Source organism: Apodemus sylvaticus, chromosome 14 (assembly GCF_947179515.1).
Source record: "Apodemus sylvaticus chromosome 14, mApoSyl1.1, whole genome shotgun sequence".
Classification (NCBI taxonomy): domain Eukaryota; kingdom Metazoa; phylum Chordata; class Mammalia; order Rodentia; family Muridae; genus Apodemus; species Apodemus sylvaticus.
This window is the reverse complement of record NC_067485.1, coordinates 16710928-16738376: the sequence shown is the minus strand read 5'-3', so window position 1 is coordinate 16738376 and position 27449 is coordinate 16710928. Positions and strand designations below refer to the sequence as shown.

At 47.1% G+C, this 27449-nt stretch overlaps 1 protein-coding gene across 2 annotated transcripts; it reads right to left on the bottom strand.

Moving 5' to 3' along the window:
- On the bottom strand, positions 1–27194 carry LOC127664786 (F-box/WD repeat-containing protein 12-like). Of its 2 annotated transcripts, none has more exons than XM_052156956.1 (10): positions 27031–27194; positions 24378–24415; positions 20922–21082; positions 20444–20562; positions 18433–18642; positions 17235–17393; positions 1922–2126; positions 1358–1533; positions 1149–1276; positions 1–438 (listed from the first exon to the last, which is right to left on the bottom strand). In XM_052156956.1, the coding sequence occupies exons 1-10, from the start codon at positions 27118–27120 to the stop codon at positions 330–332; spliced, it is 1395 nt and encodes a 464-aa protein (XP_052012916.1). In that variant the 5' UTR covers positions 27121–27194; the 3' UTR covers positions 1–329. The 2 variants fall into 2 exon arrangements, with proteins under 2 accessions (XP_052012916.1, XP_052012917.1); XM_052156957.1 differs by having other exon boundaries at positions 326–438; positions 1365–1533.
- Positions 27195–27449: the final 255 nt, after the last annotated feature.

The following is a 27449-nucleotide window of genomic DNA, read 5'->3' as shown; positions in this document are numbered from 1 at the left end:
GGCAGATAAAAATATTTTAATTAATTCTTGATAACAAAAACAACTCTGTTGCCATCTGGACACTGCAAAAAAGCAGGCCGTTAATTTACCACTACCACAACCAGTCCACTCTGTCTGTGATCAGCACCACCTGGAAAACGGGCTGAAGATGGTACTTATTCTCCGCTCTTTCTGAGTGGGACAGTGAAACATAAGATGATAGAAACCACTTCACTGGCTCTCTGTGAGAAGATAGCTGGCATCTTGCTAGTTCCTTTTCCAAAGCTGACAACATCTTTGGTAAGGATTTTGCATGCACACCACACAAGAACATCTTCAACTGGTGGTGCCTAACCAAGCTTGACTTTGTAGCAATATGACCTCAGAATACTTGTCCCAGTGCTTCTGGCTTCCACCCCAGCAATGCTCCTGCTGTCGCTCTTCACGTGGGTGAATCCACTACAAAGAAGGAGGACACACCAGGCATTAACCTTGGAATAAAGGCAGATGTCTGCACCTTCCCAACCCAATCCAGCCCACTGCCATGACTGGAAAAGACTGTACATTTTTCAGTGGGAAGGTTGTGTCAGGTTCCCCCAGCAAGTACTGCTCAAATCACAGTGAACCTAACGCTGTGAGAACCACTGGGGTGGGGGGGGGAATGGTTCTGTGTCTTTATTACACAGAAGCATCTCTACCAGGGTCTACAATGGACCTATCGATGGTCAAAGGTGGTGTACCTGTAAGGACTCCTAGAGCCTTTTCAAGGTCTAACTTGGATCCAGCCCCATCATTTGCTGCAAAATGTGGGTATTATCAGCAGGGGCTGGTTTTGTACAATATAGGAAACAACATACAGCACACAGTGAAAGCTGAAAAGTCTCACTTTTTTTGTGGCAGAAAAAGAAACAGGATGTGCACAGTAGCTTGAGACCCAGTTAATGAGGCTGGACTTGATAATACCCTTTCCAACAATTCCTTTAGAATCATTCCTTTGAGCAGATGTGATATACACATCTGGTCTCAGCTATTCAGGAGAATGAGGTGGAGGAACACTTTATGCTGGAAGTTCGAAACAAGCCTGGGCAACATGACAAAGCTTGTTCCAAAAGAAAGAAAACCAGTGCTTTCCTACTGTACAGACACAGGGCTGGGGAATAGCCAATTACCTGGCCCATCTGTGAGATCCTCCGAGCAAATGGTAACAGCTCTGGAGAACAGGAGATGTGTTCTTTTTATTCCACACATAGACACGCAGGGACAGGTCCAAGGCAGCAGTGATGACACGGTCAGCATCCTTGAAATGAAGTCAAGTGAGCTACAACTGTGGATTCCCAAGAGTGGGAAACATGCCTCGGGCAGGAGGCGCCACACTCACCACCCACATAGATGTGATGGACTGCTGGTGGTCCTGGAAGGCCATCAGCTGCAGGCCGTGTATGGTGAACAGCACCAGCTCTGAACTGGAGGCGAGCAGGATCGTTTGCGAGCCGTGGGCCTGCATGAGGTGAGGAGTCACACTGTCCGGCAGGGGGAAGTTGGCCAGCTGTTGTGCTTGGGAAAATAAAAGAACACAGGTTGCTTCTCCGGTGTGGCTATGTGCCTCACCAGACAGTCTGGTGCACTGAAAAATGTAGGGCTCTGCAGTTAGAGAACTCTGCCCCTGCTCCTGAGCCAATTACACAGACCCCCTAAAGCTCAGACCAGTAGCAGCAAAATGCTGGGAATCCACCACCCACAGAGGAGAAGACCGTGGGTGTGGGTGTGGAATTTACCTCTGATGCCCAGGACCACACGGGGACAACATGTACTAAGCATTTGACCACCCAGTACATGAAATCATGGCAGCAACATAGAAGGGAAAAGAGACTGTTCTAGAGGAACCATGAGGAGCCTGTCCTGAAGTGCCAACTGAAGGCTGTGGCCAGCACAGGGACCTTACCCAGGATGCTCACTCTGTCCCTGGACTTGTTGGCCTTTAACTCGAAGGTAGTGATAACCAGATGCACACCATCTCTGTGTAACACCATCAACCTGGCTGCCTCGTCTGGAGCCCAGCAGGCGCTGGCGCTCAGCCTGATGGGGAGGGTCGTGGAGACAGGAAGTCTGTCTTCTGATGGGTGTGCCAAGGGCTGAGTGTAGAACACCTGTTGAAACACCCATGAAGGGTCACAGTGTGGTGAGAGGCCTGAGAGGTCCCAAAGTCCTCCAGCCCCAAGCTGACATCAGCCTCGGGTAGGACTGCCTGGACAGCTGGCTGCCCACATACTGCAACCTCTATACTAGGCCTAACTAGGCAATCAAGGTCATTTTTGAGTCCCCCTTCTACGCTGTAGGTCACAGCAGACTGTGTCCTCTGTACCCAACTGCTATTCTCTATCAACCTTCTTCCCTGGCTACCCGGTCTCTTTCCTGTGTTCTATTAGCTCTTCTTTCTATGATCTATCTTTTCATTTAGGTCCTGGCACTCAGTAAGGGTTTCACCTCTGGCAAATGACTGGACACTGAAGAGGTAACCTGCTCCATCTCTTCCTTAATCCTTGGCATCGATTCCTACCTGAAACGGTTTTTTTCCCACCGCCTTACACCTGCACTTCCTCCTGTGCTTGCCCCAGTACTGCCTGCACTTCTCCCAGAGAAAACCGCACAAGTGCTGGTGCGACCACCAACCCCAGTAGTGTCAACTTCAGGAATGGAGAGGGGGGCTTCAGCACATAGAACTCAAAGCAGGCACACGTTACCTCCAGAAGGTATAGAGCCAGAGGCAGATTCCACTGTTTTACCCCTAAAGGTGGCAGGGCCAGTTGACCAACTAGGGAATCAAAACCACCATCATTGGCCCTTCAGCCACTGCTGATCTTTAGAATTAGATGAGAGAGAATGCCAGGTTCTCCGGCCACCCTTGAGATCTCACTGACCTCTTAGACACCATCCCTTTCACCTATCAGCCCAGTTGGGATGATTGTCAGCAGCTCTTGCAGGTCCTCTTTACCACCGAGGAAAAGGAATACATCATTTTGGAGGCCCAAATGTCCCTTGGAGCTAACACCACTCCAAGCCAGAACCCTGCTGACATAGACAAAGATTTCCCCACAAGATACCAGCTTGGGACTGCAGTACCGGTGAAGGTAGGGAACATCTTTGGGTCTATTGTCAGTCTCTAATGGCAGGTCTCAGGGCAGCCGCTCAGTGACCCACAGAATTGGCTAAGGATAATCAAGGCCCAGCAGAGCAGATTATTGATGCTTTCTGTCATTATGCACACCTAGACCCTGAGGAAGCAGCAGTGCTGGCTCTTACAAATCAGTCAGCACCAGACATCAGAAGTGAGTTACAGAAGTTAGAAAGACTAGGGGGAGACGTCATTGAGAGATTTAGTGGAGGTTGCGGAGGTGTACCATAATAGGGAGACCAAAGATGAGAATAAGATCAAGGGAGGAAGATGTTGAACAGAGATATCTGGCCAAAGTCGTCCTAGCCAATAGTAATCTGGACCAGAGAGCGAGGAAACGCCAGCTCCAGAGTATTGCTGAAGGGAAAGAGCCCAAGGGAGGTTTTCAACCAATCGGAGGTAAGAACCAATGCATCTGTTCTAAGGAAGGAGGACACTGGCCTAGAAAATGCCCAAAGAGAAAGCTAAAAACTAAGACTATGTTCACCAAGGAAGAAGATTAAGGGAGTCGGGGCTTGGACCCCCTCCCTGAGCCCAGGGTAACCCTTAGAGTGGAAGGGAAGCCTCAGGAATTCCTGGTGGATAGTGGAGCTCAACATTCGTGCTTGTAAAGGCTAAAGGACCACGGTCTACTAGGAAGTCCTGGGTCCAAGGGACCACAGGCACCAAACACTATTCATGGACTACCGGAAGAACGGTGGACTTGGGAATGGGACAGAATAGTCATTCCCAAATGCCCCTACCCCTTGCTGGACAGAGATGATCTAGCTAAAATGAGGGCTCTAAATTTCACTTTAAACCTGGGGAAGTCTGGTTAGTGGATCAGAACGGTGATGCAATCCAAGAGCTCTGAGACTGAGCATAAACCATACAAGTCATCAGCCGCTGCTGATGTTGTGTTTTGTTGACAAAGTTTCCCCAGGTATGAACAGAAACTGGAGGCATGGGCTTGGCAAAACACTGATCCGCATGTTTGTAGTGCTGGGGCGGGGAACCTAGTAAGACTCCACTAATATCCCATGTTTCAAGAAGCACAGAAGGGGATCACCCCCACCAACCCCTAGCCCCCGTATCTGAAAACCGCTGGCCCTTGGAGTCCTTAGTCCATGTCAATCAGCCTGGAACACTCCATTATTGCCTGTGAAGCAGCCAGATTCCATCCAGGATCTACCTACCAGAAGTTAAACACAAGAGTAATGGACATACACCCCACAGTTCCTAATCCTTATACTTTATTGAGCTCTTTGCCACAAGATTGGAAATGGAATTCTGTTCTTGACTTAAAAGATGCTGTCTTCAGCTTACTCTTGGTTCCCCAAAGCCAGAAATATTTTGCCTTTGAATGGCTTGATCCCAAAAGAGGCATTAATGGGAAACTCACCAGGATCCAGCTGCCTCATGGCTGCAAGAATTCACCCACTATTTTTGATGAAGCTTTACATGAGGACTTGAGTGAGTACTGGGCCAAGAACACAGACATCACACTTCTTCAGTAGGTAGATGAACTGTTAATTGCAGCAGAAACCAAAGTAGGTTGCAAGATGGACTGAGTGTGGGGTCCCCAATGGAGGAGTTAGAGAAAGGACTAAAGGAGCTGAAGGGGTTTACAACCTCATAGGAAGAACAACAATATCAACCAACCAGAACCCCTCAGAGCTCCCAGGAACTAAGCCATCAGCAAAGGGGTACACATGCCTCCAGCTGCATATGTAGCAGAGGATTGCCTTGTCAGATATTAATGGGAGGAGAGGTTCTTGGTCCTATGAAGGCTCAATAGATGCCCCAGTATAGGGGAATCAAGGCATGGGAGGGGGGGTGGAGGAATACCCTCATAGAAGTAGGGGGAGGGAAGATGGGAGAGGGGCTTTCTGGGAGGAGGGGGACTAGGAAAAGGGATAACATTTGAAATGTAAATAAAGAATATATCCAATAGTAAAAAAGAAAAAGAAGGGGACCCAGAATCTCCTACAGGCTCTGGGAAACATGGTTGGGCATCTGCCAAAAAGCACAATCTGTAAGCCCGAAGTCACCTTTCTCAGTTATGTTCTGAAAGAAGGCAGTGATGGCTTTCTACAGCGGAAAAGAGACTGTCCTCAATACCCCTCCCGCACCCCCGGAGCCCAAGGCAGGTAAGAGAGTTCTTGGGGTCCACGGGCTCTTGCACACTATGGATTCCAGGCTTCACTGAAATAGCCAAACCTTTATATGAAGCCATCGAGGAAGGCAAAGACTTTGTTTGGACTCAGGATCACCAAAGCGCCTTTGAGAGAGTAAAGTGGGCCCTGCTGTCAGCCCGTTTGGGGCTACCAGACATCACTAAGCCATTTCACCTGTATGTTGATGAACATAAAGGGAGAGCCAAAGGGGTCCTGACTCAAACTTTGGGGCCATGGAAATGGCCAGTGGCTTGTCAAAGAAATTAGACCCAGAGGCAGCAGGATGGTCATCTTATCTGTGTATCATTGAGGCTGTGGCATTATTGGTTAATAATGCAGATAAATTAACTTTGGGACAGTTGAATGGGTACTCAAACAGCCGCCTGATCAGTGGCTCAGTAATACCCACATGACTCATTATCAGACCCTGGCCAAGTTACCTTGCAGCCACCTGTTTCCTTGAATCCTGCGACCCCCCTCCCTGACGGATTTGGACTATCCATCTGTTCCACAAATGCAGCAAGATCTTGGCCCAGGCACATAGTGCCAGACCCAACTTAAAAGATTCCCCTCTGCCAGAGCAGACTTGGTTTACAGATGGAAGCAGCTTCATTTGAGAAGGTCAGAGGAAGGCGGGAGCAGTGGTAACCACAGAAATGGAGGTAATCTGGGCTCAGGCTCTTCTCCCAGGCACGTCAGCTCCGAGGGATAAACTGATAGCACTAACCCAGGCCTTCATCCTGGGGAAGGGACTGGCTATTAACATTTACATGGACAGCCAATATGCATTTGCAACTGCTCATGTACATGGAGCTATTTACCAGGAGAGAGGGCTGCTAACTGAAGAAGGAAAAACTATCAAAAACAAAGATGAAATCCTACAGCTACTCAAAGCCCTCTGGTTGCCAATCGTACACTGCCCAGGCCATCAAAGAGCAACATCGGTGGCTAGAGGTAAGAACTTAGCTGACAAAGCTGCTAAGGAAGTAGCCCTGGAAGAAACAGCTGCCTTTGTGTTGGCTATGGATCTGCCTGAGCCACCCGACCCCAACCTGCCGGAATGCCCAGTCTATATGGAAGACGAGACCAAATGGACCAAGAATCAGCCCATGAGCTGATGCTCTGAGGGCTGGTGGCAGACAGCTGAAGGTAAGCTAATATTACCCACCACCTTGGCAAAAACTATACACAGGAAAATCCATAGAGTCATCCACATGGGAGTGAGATGGATGGCCGACGCAGTGAGACAATCTGAGGTGACTTACAGAGACACGCAGAATACCATCGAGAATACAGTGTCTAGCTGCAGAGCTTGCCAACTCGCCAACACCCACAACAGCGCCAAACATCCAGGCTCTTGTCTATGAGGTAAGAGACCCGCAGCCTACTGGGAAGTTGACTTTACAGAAATTAAACCTGGAAAATACCGTTACAAGTAATGCTGGTGTTTGTAGACACTGTCTCCAGATGGATGGAAGCATTCCCAACAAAGACCAAGACTGCAAAGGCAGTGGCTAAGAAGTTGCTGGAGGATGCCGGGCAGCGGCTGTGGCGGCGGCGGCGGCGGCAGCAGTGGCTGCTCCAGCTGAAGGGCCATCAGCAGTGGAAACAAGGCATCACAGGGACCAGTTAGGCCCTGCGCCCACGACCACTGACCTTCGCTGACCAGCCGGGCGGCAAGCAGCTGCAGTTGTGCGGCGCCTTTCCTGCACGGAAGCCACTTCAGAACTCGGCCTCCCACCAGTCAGGAGAGGTGCATCCATCTTGGTTCCGTACTCCAGAGATCGGACAGACTGAGATCCAGATCAGCCTGGGCGGCAGCACCACATCTCCAAGTCCTGCAAGAGGCTAGCTGGGCTTCCGGGCGGCCAGCTGGGAGAAGTCAGTGTGCTCCAGTGAATCCAGCGGGCCCCAGCGGGAGCCTTCGGGTGCCTGCTTTGGGATCTGAACAGCCTGGGCAGCAGCACCCTGTCTACAAGCAGTGCAGGAGGTAAGCTGTGCACCAGAGGCCAACTGGGAAGGGGCAGCTTGCACTGGTGAGTCCAGCACTGACAAGACAAACTAACACCAGTGAGAACTAGATGGCAAAAGGCAAACGCAGGAACGTCACTAACAGAAATCAAGGCAATATGGCAACATCTGAACCCAATTCTCCTCTACCAACATGTCCTGGATACCCCATCACACCAGTAAAACAAGATTTGGATTTAAAATCACTGGTCATGATGCTGGTACAGGAACACATGAAGGACATACTTAAAGAAATTCAGGAGAAAATGGATCAAAAGTTAGAAGCCCTTGCAAGGGAAACACAAAAATCATTGAAAGAAATCCAGGAGAATACAAAAGCCAACAAGGAGGAAATGCAAAAAACACTTAAAGAAATACAGGAGAACTTTGGTCAACAGGCTGAGGTCATGAAAGAGGAAACACAAAAATCTCTTAAAGAATTACAGGAAAGCACAAACAAGCAAGTGAAGGAGCTAAGCAAAACCATCCAGGATCTAAAATCAGAAGTAGAAACAACTAAGAAAACTCAAAGGGAGACAACTTTGGAGATAGAAAGCCTTGGGAAGAAATCAGGGGACAGAGATGCAAATATCAACAACAGAATACAAGAGATAGAAGAAAGAATCTCAGATGCTGAAGATTCCATAGAAACCATGGACTCAACAGTTAAAGAAAATGCAAAATGCAAAAAGCTTGTAACCCAAAATATCCAGGAAATCCAGGACACAATGAGAAGACCAAACCTAAGGATTATAGGCATAGATGAGAGTGAAGATTTACAACTTAAAGGGTCAGCAAATATCTTCAATAAAATTATGGAAGAAAACTTCCCTAACCTAAAGAGAGAGATGCCCATGAATATACAAGAAGCCTACAGAACTCCAAACAGACTGGACCAGAACAGAAATACTTCCCGTCACATAATAATCAAAACACCAAATGTTCTAAACAAAGAAAGAATATTAAAGGCAGTAAGAGAAAAAGGCCAAGTAACATATAAAGGAAGACCTATCAGAATCACAGCAGACTTTTCACCTGAGACTGAAGGCTAGAAGGTCCTGGGCAGATCTCATGCAGACTCTAAGAGAACACAAATGCCAACCAAAACTACTATATCCAGCAAAACTCTCAATCATCATAGATGGAGAAACTAAGATATTTCACGACAAAACCAAGTTTACCCAATATCTATCCACAAACCCAGCCCTAAAAAGGATAATAGGAGGACAACACCAATACAAGGAGGGAAACTTCACCCTGGAAAAAGCAAGATAATAACCTTTCCTCAAACCCAAAAGAAGTTAAGCAATCAAATTTAAAAAATAACGTCAAAAATGATAGGAAGTAACAATCACTATTCCTTAATATCTCTTAACATCAATGGACTTAATGCCCCAATAAAAAGACACAGACTAACTGAATGGATACGTAAACAGGACCCTACATTTTGCTGCTTACAGGAAACACACCTCAGGGTCAAAGACAAACACTACCTTAGAGTAAAAGGCTGGAAGACAATTTTACAAGCAAATGGTCTCAGGAAACAAGCTGGAGTAGCCATTTTAATATCAGATAAAATTGACTTTCAACCCAAAGTCATCAAAAGAGACCCTGAGGGACACTTCTTGCTGGTCAAAGGAAAAATACAAAAAGAAGAACTGTCAATCCTGAACATCTATGCCCCAAATGCAAGGGCACCCTCTTTCGTAAAAGAAACTTTATTAAAACTAAAAGCACACATAGCACCTAACACAATAATTGTGGGTGACTTCAACACTGCACTTTCCTCAATGGACCGATCAGGAAAACAGAAACTAAACAGGGACACAATGAAACTAATTGAAGCTTTGGACCAATTAGATTTAACAGATATATATAGAACATTCTATCCTAAAACAAAAGAATATACCTTTTTCTCAGCACCTCATGGTACCTTCTCCAAAATCGACCATATAATTGGTCACAAGACAGACCTCAACAAATATAAGAAGATCGAACTAATCCCATGCCTCCTATCTGATCACTATGGAGTAAAAGTGGTCTTCAATAGCAACAGAAACAACAGAAAACCCACATACACGTGGAAACTGAACAATACTCTACTCAATGATACCTTGGTCAAGGAAGAAATAAAGAAAGAAATTAAAGACTTTTTAGAACACAATGAAAATGAAAACACAACATACCCAAATCTATGGGACACAATGAAAGCAGTGCTAAGAGGAAAACTCATAGCCCTGAGTGCCTCCAAAAAGAAAATGGAGAGAGCATACATTACCAGCTTAATGACACACCTGAAAGCCCTAGAACAAAAAGAAGCTATTTCGCCCAGGAGGAGTAGAAGGCAGGAAATCATCAAACTCAGGGCCGAAATCAATCAAGTAGAAACAAAGAGAACCATACAAAAAATCAACAATACCAGGAGCTTGTTCTTTGAGAAAATCAACAAGATAGATAAACCCTTAGCCAGACTGACCAAAGGGCACAGAGAAAGTATCCAAATTAACAAACTTAGAAATGAAAAGGGAGATATAACAACGGAAACTGAGGAAATCAAAAAATCATCAGATCCTACTACAAGAGCCTGTACTCAACACAACTGGAGAATCTGGAGGAAATGGACAATTTCCTTGACAGATACCAAATACCAAAATTAAATCAGGACCAACTAGACCATCTAAACAGTCCCATAATGCCTAAAGAAATAGAAGGAGTCATAGAAAGTCTTCCAACCAAAAAAAGCACAGGACCAGATGGCTTCAGTGCAGAATTCTACCAGACCTTCAAAGAAGAGTTAACACCAATACTCTTCAAACTATTCCACAAAATAGAAACAGAAGAACCCAATTCCTTCTACGAAGCCACAATTACGCTGATACCAAAGCCACACAAAGATCCAACAAAGAAAGAGAACTTCAGACCAATTTCCCTTATGAACATCGATGCAAAAATACTCAATAAAATTCTTGCCAACCGAATCCAAGAACACATCAAAACGATCATCCACCATGATCAAGTAGGCTTTATCCCGGGGATGCAGGGTTGGTTCAATATACGGAAATCCATCAATACAATCCACTACATAAACAAACTCAAAGAACAAAACCACATGGTCATTTCATTGGATGCTGAAAAAGCATTTGACAAAATTCAGCATCCCTTCATGCTTAAAGTCTTGGAGAGAATAGGAATTCAAGGCCCATACCTAAACATAGTAAAAGCAATATACAGCAAACCGGTAGCCAGCATCAAACTAAATGGAGAGAAACTTGAAGCAATCCCACTGAAATCAGGGACCAGACAAGGCTGCCCCCTTTCTCCTTATCTTTTCAATATTGTACTTGAGGTACTAGCTCGGGCAATTCGACAACATAAGGAGGTCAAAGGGATACAAATTGGAAAGGAAGAAGTCAAACTATCATTATTTGCAGACGACATGATCGTCTACCTAAGTGACCCAAAGAACTCCACTAGAGAGCTCCTACAGCTGATAAACAACTTCAGCAAAGTGGCAGGTTATAAAATCAACTCCAGCAAATCAGTGGCCTTCCTATACTCAAAGGATAAGCAGGCTGAGAAAGAAATTAGGAAAATGACCCCCTTCACTATAGCCACAAACAGTATAAAGTATCTTTATAGTGCCTAAAGCACTATACAGATTCAATGCAATACCCATCAAAATCCCAACTCAATTCTTCACAGAGTTAGAAAGAGCAATTCTCAAATTCATCTGGAACAACAAAAAACCCAAGATAGCTAAAACTATTCTCAGCAACAAAAGAAAATGTGGGGGAATCAGTATCCCTGACCTCAAGCAATACTACAGAGCAATAGTGTTAAAAACTGCATGGTATTGGTACAGTGACAGGCAGGAGGATCAATGGAACAGGATTGAAGATCCAGAAATGAACCCACACACCTATGGCCACTTGATCCTCGACAAAGAGGCTGAAAACATCCAATGGAAAAAAAGATAGCCTTTTCAACAAATGGTGCTGGTTCAACTGGAGGTCAGCATGCAGAAGAATGCGAATTGATCCATCCTTGTCTCCTTGTACTAAGCTCAAATCCAAATGGATCAAGGACCTCCACATAAAGCCAGACACTCTGAAGCTAACAGAAAAGAAACTGGGGAAGACCCTTGAGGACATCGGTACAGGGAGAAAGTTTCTGAACAGAACACCAATAGCGTATGCTCTAAGAGCAAGAATTGACAAATGGGACCTCATAAGGTTACAGAGTTTCTGTAAGGCAAAGGACACCATCAAGAGGACAGATCGGCAACCAACAAATTGGGAAAAGATCTTCACCAATCCTACATCAGATAGAGGGCTAATATCCAATATATATAAAGAACTCAAGAAGTTAGACTCCAGAAAACCGAACAACCCTATTAAAAAATGGGGTACAGAGTTAAACAAAGAATTCTCACCTGAAGAACTTTGGATGGCGGAGAAGCATCTTAAAAAATGCTCAACTTCATTAGTCATTAGGGAAATGCAAATCAAAACAACCCTAAGATTTCATCTTACACCAGTCAGAATGGCTAAGATTAAAAATTCAGGACACAGCAGGTCTTGGAAAGGGTGCGGAGAAAGAGGAACACTCCTCCACTGCTGGTGGGGTTGCAAATTGGTACAACCACTCTGGAAATCAGTCTGGCGGTTCCTCCGAAAACTGGGCACCTCACTTCCAGAAGATCCTGCTATACCACTCCTGGGCATATACCCAGAGGATTCCCCACCATGTAATAAGGATACATGCTCTACTATGTTCATAGCAGCCCTATTTATAATTGCCAGATGCTGGAAAGAACCCAGGTATCCCTCAACAGAAGAGTGGATGCAAAAAATGTGGTATATCTACACAATGGAGTACTATTCAGCCATTAGAAACAATGAATTCATGAAATTCTTAGGCAAATGGATGGAGCTAGAGAACATCATACTAAGTGAGGTAACCCAGACTCAAAAGGTGAATCATGGTATGCACTCACTAATAAGTGGTTATTAACCTAGAAAACTGGAATACCCAAAACATAATCCACACATCAAATGAGATACAAGAAGAAAGCAGGAGTGGTCCCTGGTTCTGGAAAGACTCAGTGAAACAGTATTCGGCAAAACCAGAACGGGGAACTGGGAAGGGGTGGGAGGGAGGACAGGGGAAGAGAAGGGGGCTTACGGGACTTTCGGGGAGTGGGGGGGGGCTAGAAAAGGGGAAATCATTTGAAATGTAAATAAATTATATCGAATAAAAAAATAACAATAAAATAAAATAAAAATAAAAAAGAAAAGGGGAAATCATTTGAAATGTAAATAAATTATATCGAATAAGAAAAAAAAAAAAAAGAAAAAAAAGAAGTTGCTGGAGGATATCTTACCCAGGTATGGATTCCCTCATATGATAGGGTCAGACAATGGACCAGCATTTGTGTCTAAGTTAAGCCAGGATATAGCAAGATTTATTGGGACAGATTGAAAATTACATTGTTCATACCAACCCCAAAGTTCAGGACAGGTAGAAAGGGATGAGCAGAACACTAAAGGAGACCTTAATTATGGAGACTGTTGGAGACTGGGTGATACTCCTTCCCTTTGCCATATCTTAGGTAAGGAACTCCCTTACCAGATGCAATTAACACCCTTTGAGATTATATATGGTGTCCCTGCCCCCACTATACCTAAATTGCAGTCCGCAGCTGTTGTAGAATTGGAAGATGATGAATTAATAACTAAGGTCAGAGCAACCCAGTGGGCTCACAAGTATGTCTAACTCTGTGCCCTCTATGAAGCAGGCCCAGTTCCAGAACCATACAAGTTTCAACCAGGAGACTGGGTCTACATGAGGAGATTTCGCTGGGATGTGCTAGAGCCCAGGTGGAAAGTACCTTTCATCGTTCTGCTAACCACGGTGACCGCCATTAAAGTGGACAGGATCACCACCTGGGTGCACTGCACACATGCCAGACCAGCTGATCCACTCTCCCCTGAGGAAGATCACCAGATTCCACCATCGCTGTAATGGAAAGTTCAAAGGGCACAAATCCTCTCAAGTTAAAATTAACTCAGACCTGGGCCTACTGTTTTTGTTAACTGTATGTACTGCAGCCCCTAAACCACATCAGCCTTTTGACCTAACCTGGGTGACTGAAAATCCTGCGACTGGATTTCATGCCCAACTAGCCTGTGAAGAGGCTACTTGGGCCACACTAGTTTCCAGATCTGACTTTTGATTGTGCTTGTGTGTGTGGGGGGGGGGGGTCGTTAAGTGCCACATGTAAAGGACACCATCAAAAGGACAAATCAGCAACCAACAAATTGGGAAAAGATCTTCACCAATCCTACATCAGATAGAGGGCTAATATCCAATATATATAAAGAACTCAAGAAGTTAGACTCCAGAAAACCAAACAACTCTATTAAAAAATGGGGTACAGAGTTAAACAAAGAATTCTCACCTGAAGAACTTTGGATGGCGGAGAAACATCTTAAAAAATGCTCAACTTCATTAGTCATTAGGGAAATGCAAATCAAAACAACTCTGAGATTTCACCTTGCACCAGTCAGAATGGCTAAGATTAAAAATTCAGGAGACAGCAGGTGTTGGCGAGGATGTGGAGAAAGAGGAACACTCCTCCACTGCTGGTGGGGTTGCAAATTGGTACAACCACTCTGGAAAGCAGTCTGGCGGTTCCTCCGAAAACTGGGCACCTCACTTCCAGAAGATCCTGCTATACCACTCCTGGGCATATACCCAAAAGATTCCCCAGCATGTAATAAGGATACATGCTCCACTATGTTCATAGCAGCCCTATTTAGAATTGTCAGAAGTTGGAAAGAACCCAGGTATCCCTCAACAGAAGAGTGGATGCAAAAAATGTGGTATATCTACACAATGGAGTACTATTCAGCCATTAGAAACAATGAATTCATGAAATTCTTAGGCAAATGGATGGAGCTGGAGAACAACATACTAAGTGAGGTAACCCAGACTCAAAAGATGAATCATGGTATGCACTCACTAATAAGTGGATATTAACCTAGAAAACTGGAATACCCAAAACATAATCCACACATCAAATGAGGTACAAGAAGAATGGAGGAGTGGCCCCTTGTTCTGGAAAGACTGAAGCAGTATAGAGCAAAATCAGAACAGGGAAGTGGGAAGGGTTGAGTGGGCAAACGGGGAGGGAAGGGGACTGATGGGACTTTTGGGGAGTGGGGGTCCAGAAAAGGGGAAATCATTTGAAATGTAAATAAATATATTAATAAATTTAAAAAAAAAGTAATGCAAAAAAAAAAAAAGAAGTGCCACATGTGAGAATGGTGAACAATCTTACTGTGCTGGTTGGGGATGTGAAACAGGGAACAGGGAGTGGAAGGTGTCAAAGGAAGGCCTTCTCAGGTTGCCTGGCAGGGGGAAAATGCCAAAGTTTTACTCAGGTTCACTGTCAAAGGGAAGCAAGCTCAAGGATGGGGAGCTGGGAAATCCTGGGGCCTCCGGCTTCACATTATCGGGGGCAGCAGTCCTGGATTGCTTTTTACAGTTAGACTCTTGATAAAGCCAATTGTAAACCCACTGCCAGTAGCTGTGGGACCAAAATCAGGTTTTGACAAACCCTAAATCCATGTTAGCACCACACCCCAGACTAGCGACTATCTTATCCCCAGTCACTCAATTGCAGGGACCCTCAGTTCCAGAACTGTTCCTGAAACACACAGAACCATATGATGTTAAAGACCTTTCAAATTCTGAAAGTCTCTCAGCCAGAACTTAGCAGTTCTTGTTGGTTATGTTATAAAGCTAGACCCCACTTTTATGAAGGCATTGGGTTAACAGCTGGATCTACTGTGTCTGAAATCGATAGTGCATGTGGATGGTCACAGGAAGGTCCGGCTTTAACCCTGCAGACCATATTAGGGCATGGTATCTGCCTGGTGAAGGTCCCCCCACTGTTTATTCCAAATAGATTATTTCCCGGACCAAGCACAGTGGGCTTGTTCAACGGGACTGACCCCATGTGTACACAGAGAGGCCCTTAATTCCTCTACCCCAAAGCAGTTCTGTATTCTAGTCAGTTAGTGACCCGTATAACCTATTATTTAAAAGTGACAGTGCTGAGAACTCTGGCAGGGCAGGTCGAGAGAGACCTCATGAGGCAGAAAAGGGAACCCATCTCCTTAGCCCTAGCTGTAATCCTAGGGGCAGGACTAGCTGGAGCCGGCACTGGGACAGCTGCATTGACGTTACAGGAGAAGAATTGCGATCGCTTAAAGGCAGACATAGATGAGGACATCCAATGCCTAGAAAAGTTCCTCTTACACTTGGAGCTTAACGTGGACTCTGAGTGAGGCTGAGGTAGTGCCCCGCACACTGGGCGGGGATGAGACTTAGTATTTCTACAACAAAGAGGGTTATGTGCCACTCTACATGAGGAGTGTTGTTGCTATGTCAACCATTCTAGAGTTATTAGGAAATCATTAGCCAAACTCAAGGAGAATATAGATAGACCCTAGAGGAAATGAGAAAATTCCAAATGTTGGTACCACTCACTGTTTGATTCCTCCCCCTGGCTAACAACTCTCATCTCTACCTTTGTGGGACCTCTGGTGATCATTTTACTACTCCTCACTTTTGGACCATGCATTATCAATAAGCCTTTTCAGTACATGAAACGGAGACTGGGAACTATTCAATTGATGGTAATGAGGTCACAGTATCAACAAATTAGCACACACAGCCCAGATCTCGGAGAGCCCAAGATTGGCCTCTAGAGCTACTTACTAGTGGAGGGATGACTGAAGAGATGCAAAGTAACCTGCCCGTCTCTGCATTAATCCTTGGCATCGAATACCGCCCTCCCTTGGCCCTGCCCTGAGCTAAACAGCCAACACTCCATCCTCCCCAACCCCCCCCCCCCAGCCCTCGTGCAGACGCCTCCTGCCTTTGAAGAGGGCAGACGAAGGGCAGCCCTGAAACTTATACTCCCCTCCGTGCTAAAATCAAACAGCCAGCCCTTCCAAAGTGCCTATGGCTCCTGCCTTTGAAGGAGGCAGAAATCTGTGTCCTTGAAGTGATTAAGGCCACCATTCTTGAGCTATGGGAAAGAGGCAATTACGTGTTTCCAGACAGCTGTGACTGGTTTGTAACATTACACTAGCCTCTGATAATGGAATAAGTTATTTCTTCCCAGGTCAAAAATGTCCTCTTGCAGCTGCATGATTCCACCTCATCTGAACATCGGTTCCAAAGGACGGCACTCCTTTACCCTCAACCCAACCATCTAACACCAGGAGAGGGCTCGAGAGCCCCCGCTTATGCATTCTCCCATATATACCCCGAACCCCTAGACTAGACTCAAGCATCACATTCCTAACCTGCAGAGCAGGGAAGGTTGCAACCTGGATCAGGACTCCCAGAGTACAATAAAGTCTCTTTGTGTTTACATCGGTGTCGTGATTTCTGGAGGTCTCCTGGGGTTCCCGATAGCTGGGCATCACAACATCTCTGTGCTATGAACCAGGCCATGGTTCGTACTCTGTAACTTTCAGGGTGTTGCTCCAGACCACAGAGGAGGGTGCAGGGCAGACCTGCATCGGCCTCACGGCCCACTCCTCTTTACGCCATCCTCAGCACACAGACAGGGCTTTAGGAACATCCCGGTGTTGATGCCCAAGCCCAAGCTTACTCAAGCTGACTTTGCCCTTCCCACCAGAGAGCTGACCCTTCTAGCTCATGGCATAGTGGCAGGAAGGAGCAGAGGATAACAGGGCTGGGTCTCCTGCATGAGAGCCACACTCCTTCCTGGCCCTGTGATGGCCTGAGAACCGACATCCTGTGGTCCCAGGGTGCAGGCTCGTTGGGCACCTCCCACTCCATTAGGTTTACCAGGAACTGGCTTCCTGGGCACTGACCTTTGGGCCTGAGTCTGAGTCTTGTGCGGACACATATACCCACTGTGTGTCAGGTGAGCAGGTGAGGCTCACAGGGGTGTGAGGAAACGTGGCCACTCTGGAGACCACCTGCAGTTGAGGTACTGTCATAGTGTAGAGGGTTCCTTCATCACAGGCTACCTGGAACAGAAAGAAAGTGTCGATGAGGCATGTCATCACGTTCTGGTAGAGCTGTGTCCCCTGCCGAAGGGTGGGCACAGCCCACAGCACTGTTAAGTGTTCAGAGAAGAGCCCACATCCCCTGCAGGAGCCTGATGTGAGCCTCCACTGCCCTTCCTGTCTAGGACAGAAGCAGCTTGCCTATGTGTTTTACAATTACAATGTTTCCTCTGGCACTGATGGCAATTTGAAAAGTCAAAAGAAAATGTTTACTAATTTGGGGAATACAAAAGTTACTATAATTACTGCTACTGTGAGTGTTCCTGCAAGCATCCATTCAGGGGGATGCCTAAAATCACAATTATTAGGTCAACAGTAGGCATATTTAAAATGTTTCACCAAATTGAAATAACCACCAAACTCTGGAAACCACTTCAAAGCACATTCCCACTTCACATGTAGAAAAAGATGGACTGACGCCGCCGTCAAGCTGACAAGCACGTGGTAGAAGGTAGTCCCACCCCTCATAAAAAGCCACCAACTGACAAGCACGTGGTAGAAGGTAGTCCCACCCCTCATAAAAAGCCACCAACTGACAAGCACGTGGTAGAAGGTAGTCCCACCCCTCATAAAAAGCCACCAACTGACAAGCACGTGGTAGAAGGTAGTCCCACCCCTCATAAAAAGCCACCAAGAATGAAGGAGTGAAGAAACCGAGCAGACAGAGGACTCCAGCACCTGTCAGCACACAGGAAAGCAAAGGCACGTGGCTACAAAACCACGAGAGCTCACACGTGGCACCCACAACAGCCCACGAGAGCTCACACGTGGCACCCACAGCAGCAGAGGCGACAGGGAACAGCTGACGCCACACAAGTCTGAAGGACAGCCGAGCCTGCATTCCTCGTGTTCATGAGCAGAGAGGAGCCTGCTAAGAAGAGGGAGTCAGACCCCACCCACCATAGGGGCCTATAACAAGAGACTGATAGGCCATGAGGAGCTCCTGAGAACACATGTGTGTGTGTGTGTGTGTGTGTGTGTGTGTGTGTGTGTGACTCACCAGCAGGAAGGGGCCCTCTGGGTGGTCACAGGTCTCCATTGACGAACAGGAGGTTGGCAAACTGAAAGAGGCCCACTCAGACCCCGTCTCTGCCTTCCACGCCTTGATCAAGCCCTGTGTGTCTACAGTGACAACCAGCTGCAGCTGAGGATAGGCCACCAAGTTCACCAGAGGAGCAGGCTGCTCAGGACTCGACCAGATCTCCGTGCCCTGGCAATGACAAAATTGTAACAGATTGACACAGGGACCCACTTATGTCAGATTCATGACTTTTGTCAATCGGCATAGGTTTACCTGGGCCCACTCTACCAGTCTCTGTAGCACACAGATGGTGATCCACCTGTGCCACATGTGAGAGGGAGTTTCTAGATTAGGTTAATTGAAGTGATACAATTTGATGAGCTGGGGTCCTGTCTCAAGGATCTGACACCCTCATCTGACCGCCATGATCTCACAGGCACATACACACATGAACCTTCAAAACAAATGCTTAAAGAATCCTGTACGTTTAAGCAGGGTGTGGATGGATGCAAACTACCATTATGGAAGCAAGCAAAATAAGTCAGGCATGGTGTCTCAGAACTGCTACCCCAGGGACTGGGAGGAAAGGCTGGGAAGACTGCTGTAAGCTCCAGGCCGGCCAGAGCTTCAGAGAAAAATCCAACCTGGTATCAAAAAGCCAGAGAGAAGAACCGGAGAAAGGCCAAACACTGTTGAATGGAAGCATTAGGAGAAAGCGATGGAGAGTATTTGTTCATTTGAATTGGCTAGTTTCTGTTTGTTTGTGCTTCTGTTATTTATTTATGGTGAAGTGACTTTCTAGAGATTGAATCCCAAACCTTACCCATGCCAGGCAGGCACTGCCCACTCACTAAACTCCCAGCCTGCCATTTTTGTTTTAGAAGCTTCCAAGGCACAAAAACAAAGAAGCCAGCTGTGGGTCACACATCTCTGGGATGTCAACACTGGGTTAGCAGGAGAATCCCCAGTTTTTCAGGCCAGCCTGAGCTACACAAGACCCTACAAACCACATGGAGGAACCATAAGTCATGTGCTACGTGACAGAAGCTGATTTACACAGGGGTGCATACTGTGATTCTATTCTGTTGTAACAAAATGCCCAACACCAAATAATTTGTAAAGTACAGCAATGGGGTTTTTCGCATTTTTTGGAGCTACAAAAGTCCATAATGAAGGCACGGGCGAGTTTGGCTGTCTAGTAAAGGTTCTCTTTCCACATCCTTAAATAACACATGGTGGGAAAGGAAAGGGGTGTGAACACCTCCATCAGAACCTTTGAGTAGAGGACCACAGATCCCACCTTCTGTCACCTCCAAAGAGCTCAGGCAAATACTGTGCTACTGGGAAACAGGTCTCAGTGAGACACAGCAACAGCTTCAACAACTGACTCCTTAAGGGGGTAATGACAATATAACACCACACACACACACACACACACACACACACAGGGATGACCAAAAGCTATCTTCTTGTAAGGGGGGAATGACAATATAACACCACACACACACACACACACACACACACACGGGGATGACCAAAAGCTATCTTCTTGTAAAACCTCCTGGTGTCAACATGAGTTCCAGCGTGGAGGGTCCTGGCTACGGAGGCTTGCTGTGACTGTGACGAATGGCAAAGCAGCTGTCAGCCTGGGCACAGGCCACAAGAGCTCCCACCACCATCAGCAAAGTAAGGTCCCAAGAGGCAAGCCAAGCATGTGTCACACAAAATAGGTTACACTCAGGCTTCAAAAGTCCCCCACACCGTGCTTGCTATCAGTACGTCCTACTGGTGACAGCTGAAGGCACAGCTCAGATTGCCCATCTGCAAAATGGGGCACCTGCCCTGCACTAACTAAGAGAATCAAACCAAAGGTGCAGTTAGGGGGCCTTCCCTCCAGGGGGCAGTTCACCTCTTGCAGATCCCACTGCATTAAGAGAATCAAACCAAACTTCCCTCCCCCCACAGGGGTGGGGGTGGGGGTGCAGTTCACCTCCTGCAGATCCCAGGCACGCACGGTACAGTCTGAAGACACAGTGCAAACCACGGACCTCGCCCTTTCATCAAAGCGGTACTCGTGGGGCGAGACATAGGCCAGCTGATCTATCGTTCCTGGAAGAGAGCACAGGCATAGATGACACACCACACAAGGGTTCCTCTTCTCCAGTGTCAGGAACGCAATGAGTGCTTGCTCGGTGCAGACAGACAGACAGGGAGGAGCTTACAGCCACTCAGCTGGCGGGAGAGCAGGACCTAGTCATAACTGCGGAGGCCTGGCTGGCTTAACTTCTCAGCCTACTGATAAGGAGATAATATAGTCTTTCCTCCCGTGATGTGACACAAATGACATAGCATCTAGGAGAGCTGCATTCAGCAACTGGCGTTAGCTGAGATGCCAAGTACCCTGAGACTTGATCAGAAGAGGGCAGGGCAGGGGAGTGGACATGGCTCCTGTACTCGCCCGTTCATACCTGTGTGCCCAGAAATAGCTTTGCAGATGTAGTCCTGTGGCCGCCCAGATTCCACATGGAACTCGAGCTCAGACCGGCAGAAATAGTACTGCCTCCATGTCTGCGTGCCCAGGACCACTGGGAAGGCCTTGCAGGAGGCCCATCGCCTCAGACACAGCTGCCTGAAACACAGACACACAAGCTTAGGCAGGAAACAACAGTCAAGGGATTCTAAAGCCAGATCTAGCTTTGAATTCTGGCCTCACCTCATTCAGGCTTTGAGACCCTGGATAACCCACTGTCCCTAACGAGGCCTCAACTTCCTCCTCTGTCAAACAGGGGCAGTGCTGAGAGTAATTGAGTGGTGGCATGGGAACCATGTGTGCTTTTATATGACAAGCCACCCTTCATGACCAGCAGCCCTGTGGAGGTGGTGCTCACCACCATCCCACTCGGGGACACGGACACTAAAGGACTGGGGTTCAAGTCAAACTGACCACTTGCCCTTTCAGCTCTGTTGGTCCTTCCTGTGTCTCCTTGCTATTGCCAGGGGTCAGATCGTCTCAAGATTCACCTGTTTATCATTATATGACCCTTCTTTACATGCCTGACCCCAAAGTCTACTCTGTGTGATGTCATTTAGCTTTTCTCATTACTGTCTGCACGTATATCTTCTTCCTAAATCTTACAGTCAGCATATCATGTCTTAATCCAAAGTCCGTCTCGGAGAGGAGGGTTTGCCAAGCATGCACACTGCGTTTGATCTCCAAATCTTGTAACACCAAAACAAAACTAAGCGTATTTCACGTGTACAGCATTAAGCTGACCCTTTTTCTTTGCCAGTTCTGTGGCACTTCACCTTTTCGTTAGGTTGTGTAATCAATCATGTTTTTCGTGATTTTAATACTCTCTTGGATTAAGCCCCCCCCCCATATGTCATTACTGTCATCTTCTGGGTCTAATGTACTGTTTCAATTTCTTGGTCATTTCTTCATATTATTAGTCACTTTTTAGTAGTTGTCTTAAAGGTTATGACTTGGATTTTGACATATGGAGGTATATTTTTGACTAGTACACAATCAATTTCGATGAGTAAACCATTTGCTCATACGTGTTTGTTTCTGTCCTACCTCCTTTAGCATGTATCAGACATCACAGTCATATGTCACAGGCCCACTAAGAGACTCCATGCTGGTGTACAGGCACACACTTGCCACCTACAGCCAGGGAGACTGAGACAATACAGGTGCTGAGTCTGAGGCAGCCCGGGTTGTGAGGAAAGACCATGTCTTACAAGAGGAAAAGCACGTGTAAGAATCGTAAGGCAAGCATGTGTGCTGGGTGGGCTTAGGCTCCAGCTGGAGAGAAGAGAGGAGGAGATGAGGTGGCCGAGGTGGCTGTATTTCCTGTTTTTAAACAATAGGAGAAAAGCATCCATCCTACCTTGACACTGTTTTTACAGTTTATCTTATCTTTACTCTGTTTCTTCATGTGAATTCAAGCTACTGTCAGGAGTTCAAGAGGGGAGTGGCTGACCGTGCTATGAGAGCTGAGTGCAAGAGCAGTGGAAGGCTGGCTGGAGAGGAAAGCAGCTTTCAGAGCCGGAGCTAACACTAGAATACACTGCCGTGAATGCCCATCAGAGGGCATTTCAGGAAGAGGAGAGTGTGGTCAGATGGGAAAGAGCCTGTCCAGCCCCACGGTTTGAACACTGCCACGACAAACTGTCCATTATCCTAACTTACACATCTATTGTACTGGCTGGTCTTGTGTGTCAACCTGAGACAACCTAGGGTCATCATAGAGGAAGGAGCCTCAGTTGAGGAAGTGATCCAGCTATAAAACATTTTCTCAATTAGTGACCCATCGGGGAGGGCCCAGCCCATGGTGAGCGGTGCCATCCTGGGTTCTATAAGAAGACAGGCCAAGCAAGCCAGGAGGAGCAAGCCAGGAAGCATCACCCTCCTCCCTATGGCCTCTGCATCAGCTCCTGTGCTCCTGCCTCCAGGATTCTGCCCTGCTTGAATTCCTGTCCTGGTTTCCTCTAATGATGAACTTGCTTTCTGACCATGGTGTTTCATCACAGCAATAGAAACCCTAAGACAGCCATTAAATGCCCATGAATCAGGCTCAGTGTGCAAGCTCTCTAGTGTGTGGCACACAGGACTCCAACGCTCACGTGTCTAGGCAAATGTGGCCTTTGAATCTCTAGTCTACTGCGAATAGCATGCTGACCAGCCCCGGACACAAAGGGCTGCCGAATGATTCTGTTTGGCCTGCGTAGGATTGCCAGCTATCAACATTGAAAAGCCATGATGTTATATTACAAAAGAGAAGAGACGAGAAAAATGAGGTTACAAGGAGGAAGGTATTGTAAGGAAGTTAGGTGATGAGAAAGGAATTTTCTGCTAACTTCTCAAGAGCAGTATTTCCCTCAGGGGAAGCTCTACCCTGGCTCATAACTGTGCACACTCCAAGGGCTACAGTGGCAGCTGCGCCAGGGACTTCACCCACTCAGCCGATTTTGTTGAGCCACATACCTGGCAAGACCTACCTCTACTTAAATTACCTACATACGCTAAAGCCAAGTTCCTCAAAGAGATGAAAGAATGGATTCCAAAGGAAGTTTGCTTCAAGCCTGAGATTGTTTTTCTAATCAATATCAGTTATAAAGGCTAATGAAAACCAACAGGAGCTCTATGATGCTGAAAACTGAATATGCTAGATAGCCCTGGAATAACCGAGAAATCCGGGGTGTCATAGCCCAAACGAAAGCAGGAGCCGCTCCAGCTTCTGAAGGCGCTTCATGTCTGAACAGTTGTTTTCCATTAAGGGTAACAATCCAACTCGTAACTGACCCTCAAGGCAACCTGCCCTACATTCAGCCCGAGAGGACTCACCTGCTGCCCCTCCCCCAGCTGCTGGCAGTTTTAGTATAAAATAAAAGGAAAACAGGCTCAGAAAAAAGAATAAAGTGGAGGGGCTTGGAAAATTCCATGTTGTAACTATTCCTATTTTCAACTATGACACTTTTTCACTTTATACAATCTTACATTTTTATGCTGTTGTGTAGTTAAAAGTACTCTGAGTTGGGCCCTTGTAGCATTTGCTTGCAATCCCAGCCCTGAGAGGGTTAGGCAGGAAGATCATAAGTTCAGGACTAGCCTGGGCTACAAAGTAAGTATAAGACCATCCTGGCTATAAAATGGATCTTTTGACTTGATTTGATTTTTTTTTTTTTAAGTAATTTCATTACACTGACAAAAAACACAGGAAATGAATCCAGCAGGTTGAGTTTGGCAATCCTGTTGATACAAAGTCTTACATTATTAACCACATAGGAGTTTCCTCATGGTAAGGACGAGGGATATAATCCTTTCTTGGACCTCAATAGAGCAAAAGTGCTGAGGGCACCTGGGAGCCACTTCTGGGGAGCACCTCTCCTTAGCAGGACACCCTCAGCTCTTCTGCACTCACCTCCACAGTTCCGTGCTCATTGAAACCTCATTCCAGACCTAGAATAAGGAGCGGGAAAGACAGGATCCGGTCAGTCAATAACCATTTAGCACCCTGGCCTGCCCAATCCCATGGAGGCAACAAAGAACAAAACCAGCCCAGTGTTCAACACAGCGCAACCTGGAGCATTCAAAACGAGAGACAATTAAAACCTACCAAATCGGCCAGTCAGCAGAACAGACCCGAGCCTAGCATAACTGCTATCAAAGAGGCTTCAAACAGCCACGGACAGGAGAAGATGCAGAGACCCACAGCCAAACACTAGGTGGAGCACGGAGAATCCTTCAGAAGAGGGAGAGGAAGGATTGTAGGAGCAGGAGGGGTCAGGGACAACACAAGAACAACAGCGTCAACTAAGCTGGGCTCACAGAGAAAGACCAACAATCAGGGAGCCTGTGTGCGGCTGACCGAGGTCCTCTGAATATGTCGTGGCTGTGTAGCTTGGTGGTCCTGTGGGACTCCTAACAGTGGGAGTGGAGGCTGTCTCTGACCTTTTGCCTGCTTTTGGGATCCATTTCCTCTTCCAGGTCTCCTTATCAAGCTTGGTCTTACGTTAACGTGTTAACCATGTTCGGTTGATATCCCTGGGAGGCCTGCTCTTTTCTGAAGGGAAACTGAGGAGTGGCTATGGGGGAGGAGAGAGAAGATAGGCAGAGGAGGAGAAGAGGGAGGAGAAGCTGCAGTCAGTCGGAATGTAATACAGGAGAGAATAAATAAAAGGCAAACGGAACCACCAGCAAATGATGAAAGAAGGGCTCATGGGGGTTGGTGAGTCAGGACCCAGGAGCTCGGAGATGCGAAGGCTGGATGGCCGTTGGCTGTTCTAAAGCGACGTAGGGAAACATGCTGCATATACAAGTGACTCATAAATATGAAACGGATAGTTGAGTAATTTGCCTCAGTGAGAGCAGGAGGTTCTGGGTGGAAAGGGACCCCACTGGCTGGGTTCTACCGTCCCAAGCTTCCATGCAAAAATACCAATAAGCTACTTGAGCATTCTGAATGGGGTCAGAGGTAGAGACCATTTACCTGTCCGCTGTGTGATTGCGTCAGGCCCACCAGGCAAGAATAAGATCACCACTACTATGTATGATTCTTGAGCCAAATTTGAAGCAACCTTTATTAAATACTGGCCAAGACATGCATCCAGGCCAGGATGATGGGCACTGGCCAGGTCCGAACCTGGCATTCCCAGAGTCTGGCACTGAACTGCGTCAGACAGGGACTTATGAAAGCAAAACCCATGAGGCCACGTACGTGCCACGTTCGTCCAGTCAGGGCAAGCATACGTCCCTGACTTACTTTCTGCCTAAGTACTTCCCACCTATGTCCTCCAACCTACAAAGTTTTGGCAACTGATGCAGAGGGGAAAGATGCAGGCACCAAGGAGTGTAGCAAAAAGAAGTGGCAGCTAGGGATGCAGGTCAAACCGCTGCAGCATTCAAAACCCACAAAGGCAGACAGGAAGGTCCCTCAGCTGGTAAGAGTGCACGGCTCGCTCAAGACCCTAGGTGCATCCCCGGGAACTACAGAACTATAGGATGCCCTATCTGCATACACACTCTTAGCCTAGAGCCTTCGGCCTCACGGCCAGATGTCAACTCCGGGTCCTTTGATGAAGTCTGAAGTGAAAGTACCGAGCTAGGCAGAGCCAGGCTAACTCCATGACAGGCTGCAAACTGGCAGTTTAGGAGACCAGGCCTAAGTTCCTGTTTCCCAGAAATGAGAACCCGGATCCAGGAACTTATATGGTCAGGCAGCTATAGCTGCAGGCAGCCAATCCGAGGACACCTTGTCATCTGGCCTACAGTAAGAATAGGTAGCTGGAATGAGTAAGCAACCCCAGGGAAGTCTCCAGGGCCTGACCAACTGTAGAATCAGTCAGATCCCTAGAGACAGAGAGAGAGAGGCACATATACAATACACCGTCCTGGAATTCCCCTGACACTAAAAGCTGAGCTTGGGAACCCACTAGGAGTCTCCATTCCCAAATGGGGAGACCTCTGAATGCAGGAAATTCAGCTCAATAAACGCTCTTTGCGTTTGCACACTGAATCTGAGGTACCATTCTTTGGCCCCCTAACAGAAGAGCAAGTGGCATACTTGCAGGGTGATGGTTTTGGCAAAGTTGACAAAATTGGAATGAATAGTATTGGTCTCTTTCTGTGAGTAAAAGTTTTAAAACTGTACAGGTTTGAAACTGCAAATCTAAGTGCTCTGTTGAAGCAATAAAGCTTTTGAACACTCTTGATTACTTAAAAGACACAAAGATTCAAGGCTTGCACTCAGTACTTGGGATAGACATTAAAGAGAGAGGAGTTTTGCATCTTTCTGGTCACAGTTCAGTAGTGAATCTGGCAGGGAAAGCCAGACCTTACACTGACAGTGACTTAGTCGTCCTTGCAATGAGTCTTTGAGAGGAAGCACAGTGCGGGGCGGGCATAGAGTGCACTGGGCAGATGACAACGGCAGGGGCCTGGTCCAGAAGGCGGCGGGAAGGTAGGGCGGTGCCACCCGAGGCCACCAATCCCTGGAGGAGATGCCCCTTCGTGCCCCCTCTCCCGCCCCGGGCCGCCGGAGCGCCGCAGTGGGGCGACCCCGCCCAGGACCTCACCTTGTTCACCTGCGCAGCGCGCAACAGGTCGCGGGCCTCCAGGAAGGAGAAGATGTGCTGCAGTTCGTGCGGGCCAAGCTGCGGTGCCATCCTGCGTGCCACGCCCCTGCCACAGCCCCAGCCACAGCTGCAGCCTCGCTGCGTCTGCTTCCTCTAGGTTTAGATAAGCCCGCCCACATGCGGAAATTGTGCTGGTTCCTTCCGCTCCTGGGCTCTCCCCGCCCCCTGAGGCTGGTCATGCGAGCTGCTGGCTTTTGACCTGATCCTGCTCTGGCCTAGGGCACAGTGAAGTTGGAATACACTGATCTTGACCTTGTTTCTTTTTCTCTGTTTCTCCTCTTACAATCAGTCTTTGCCCTTGCTGGTCTGACTTGAGCCTCCTCCCCTGCTTAGGATTGTGCATTGTATTTAGCAACCAT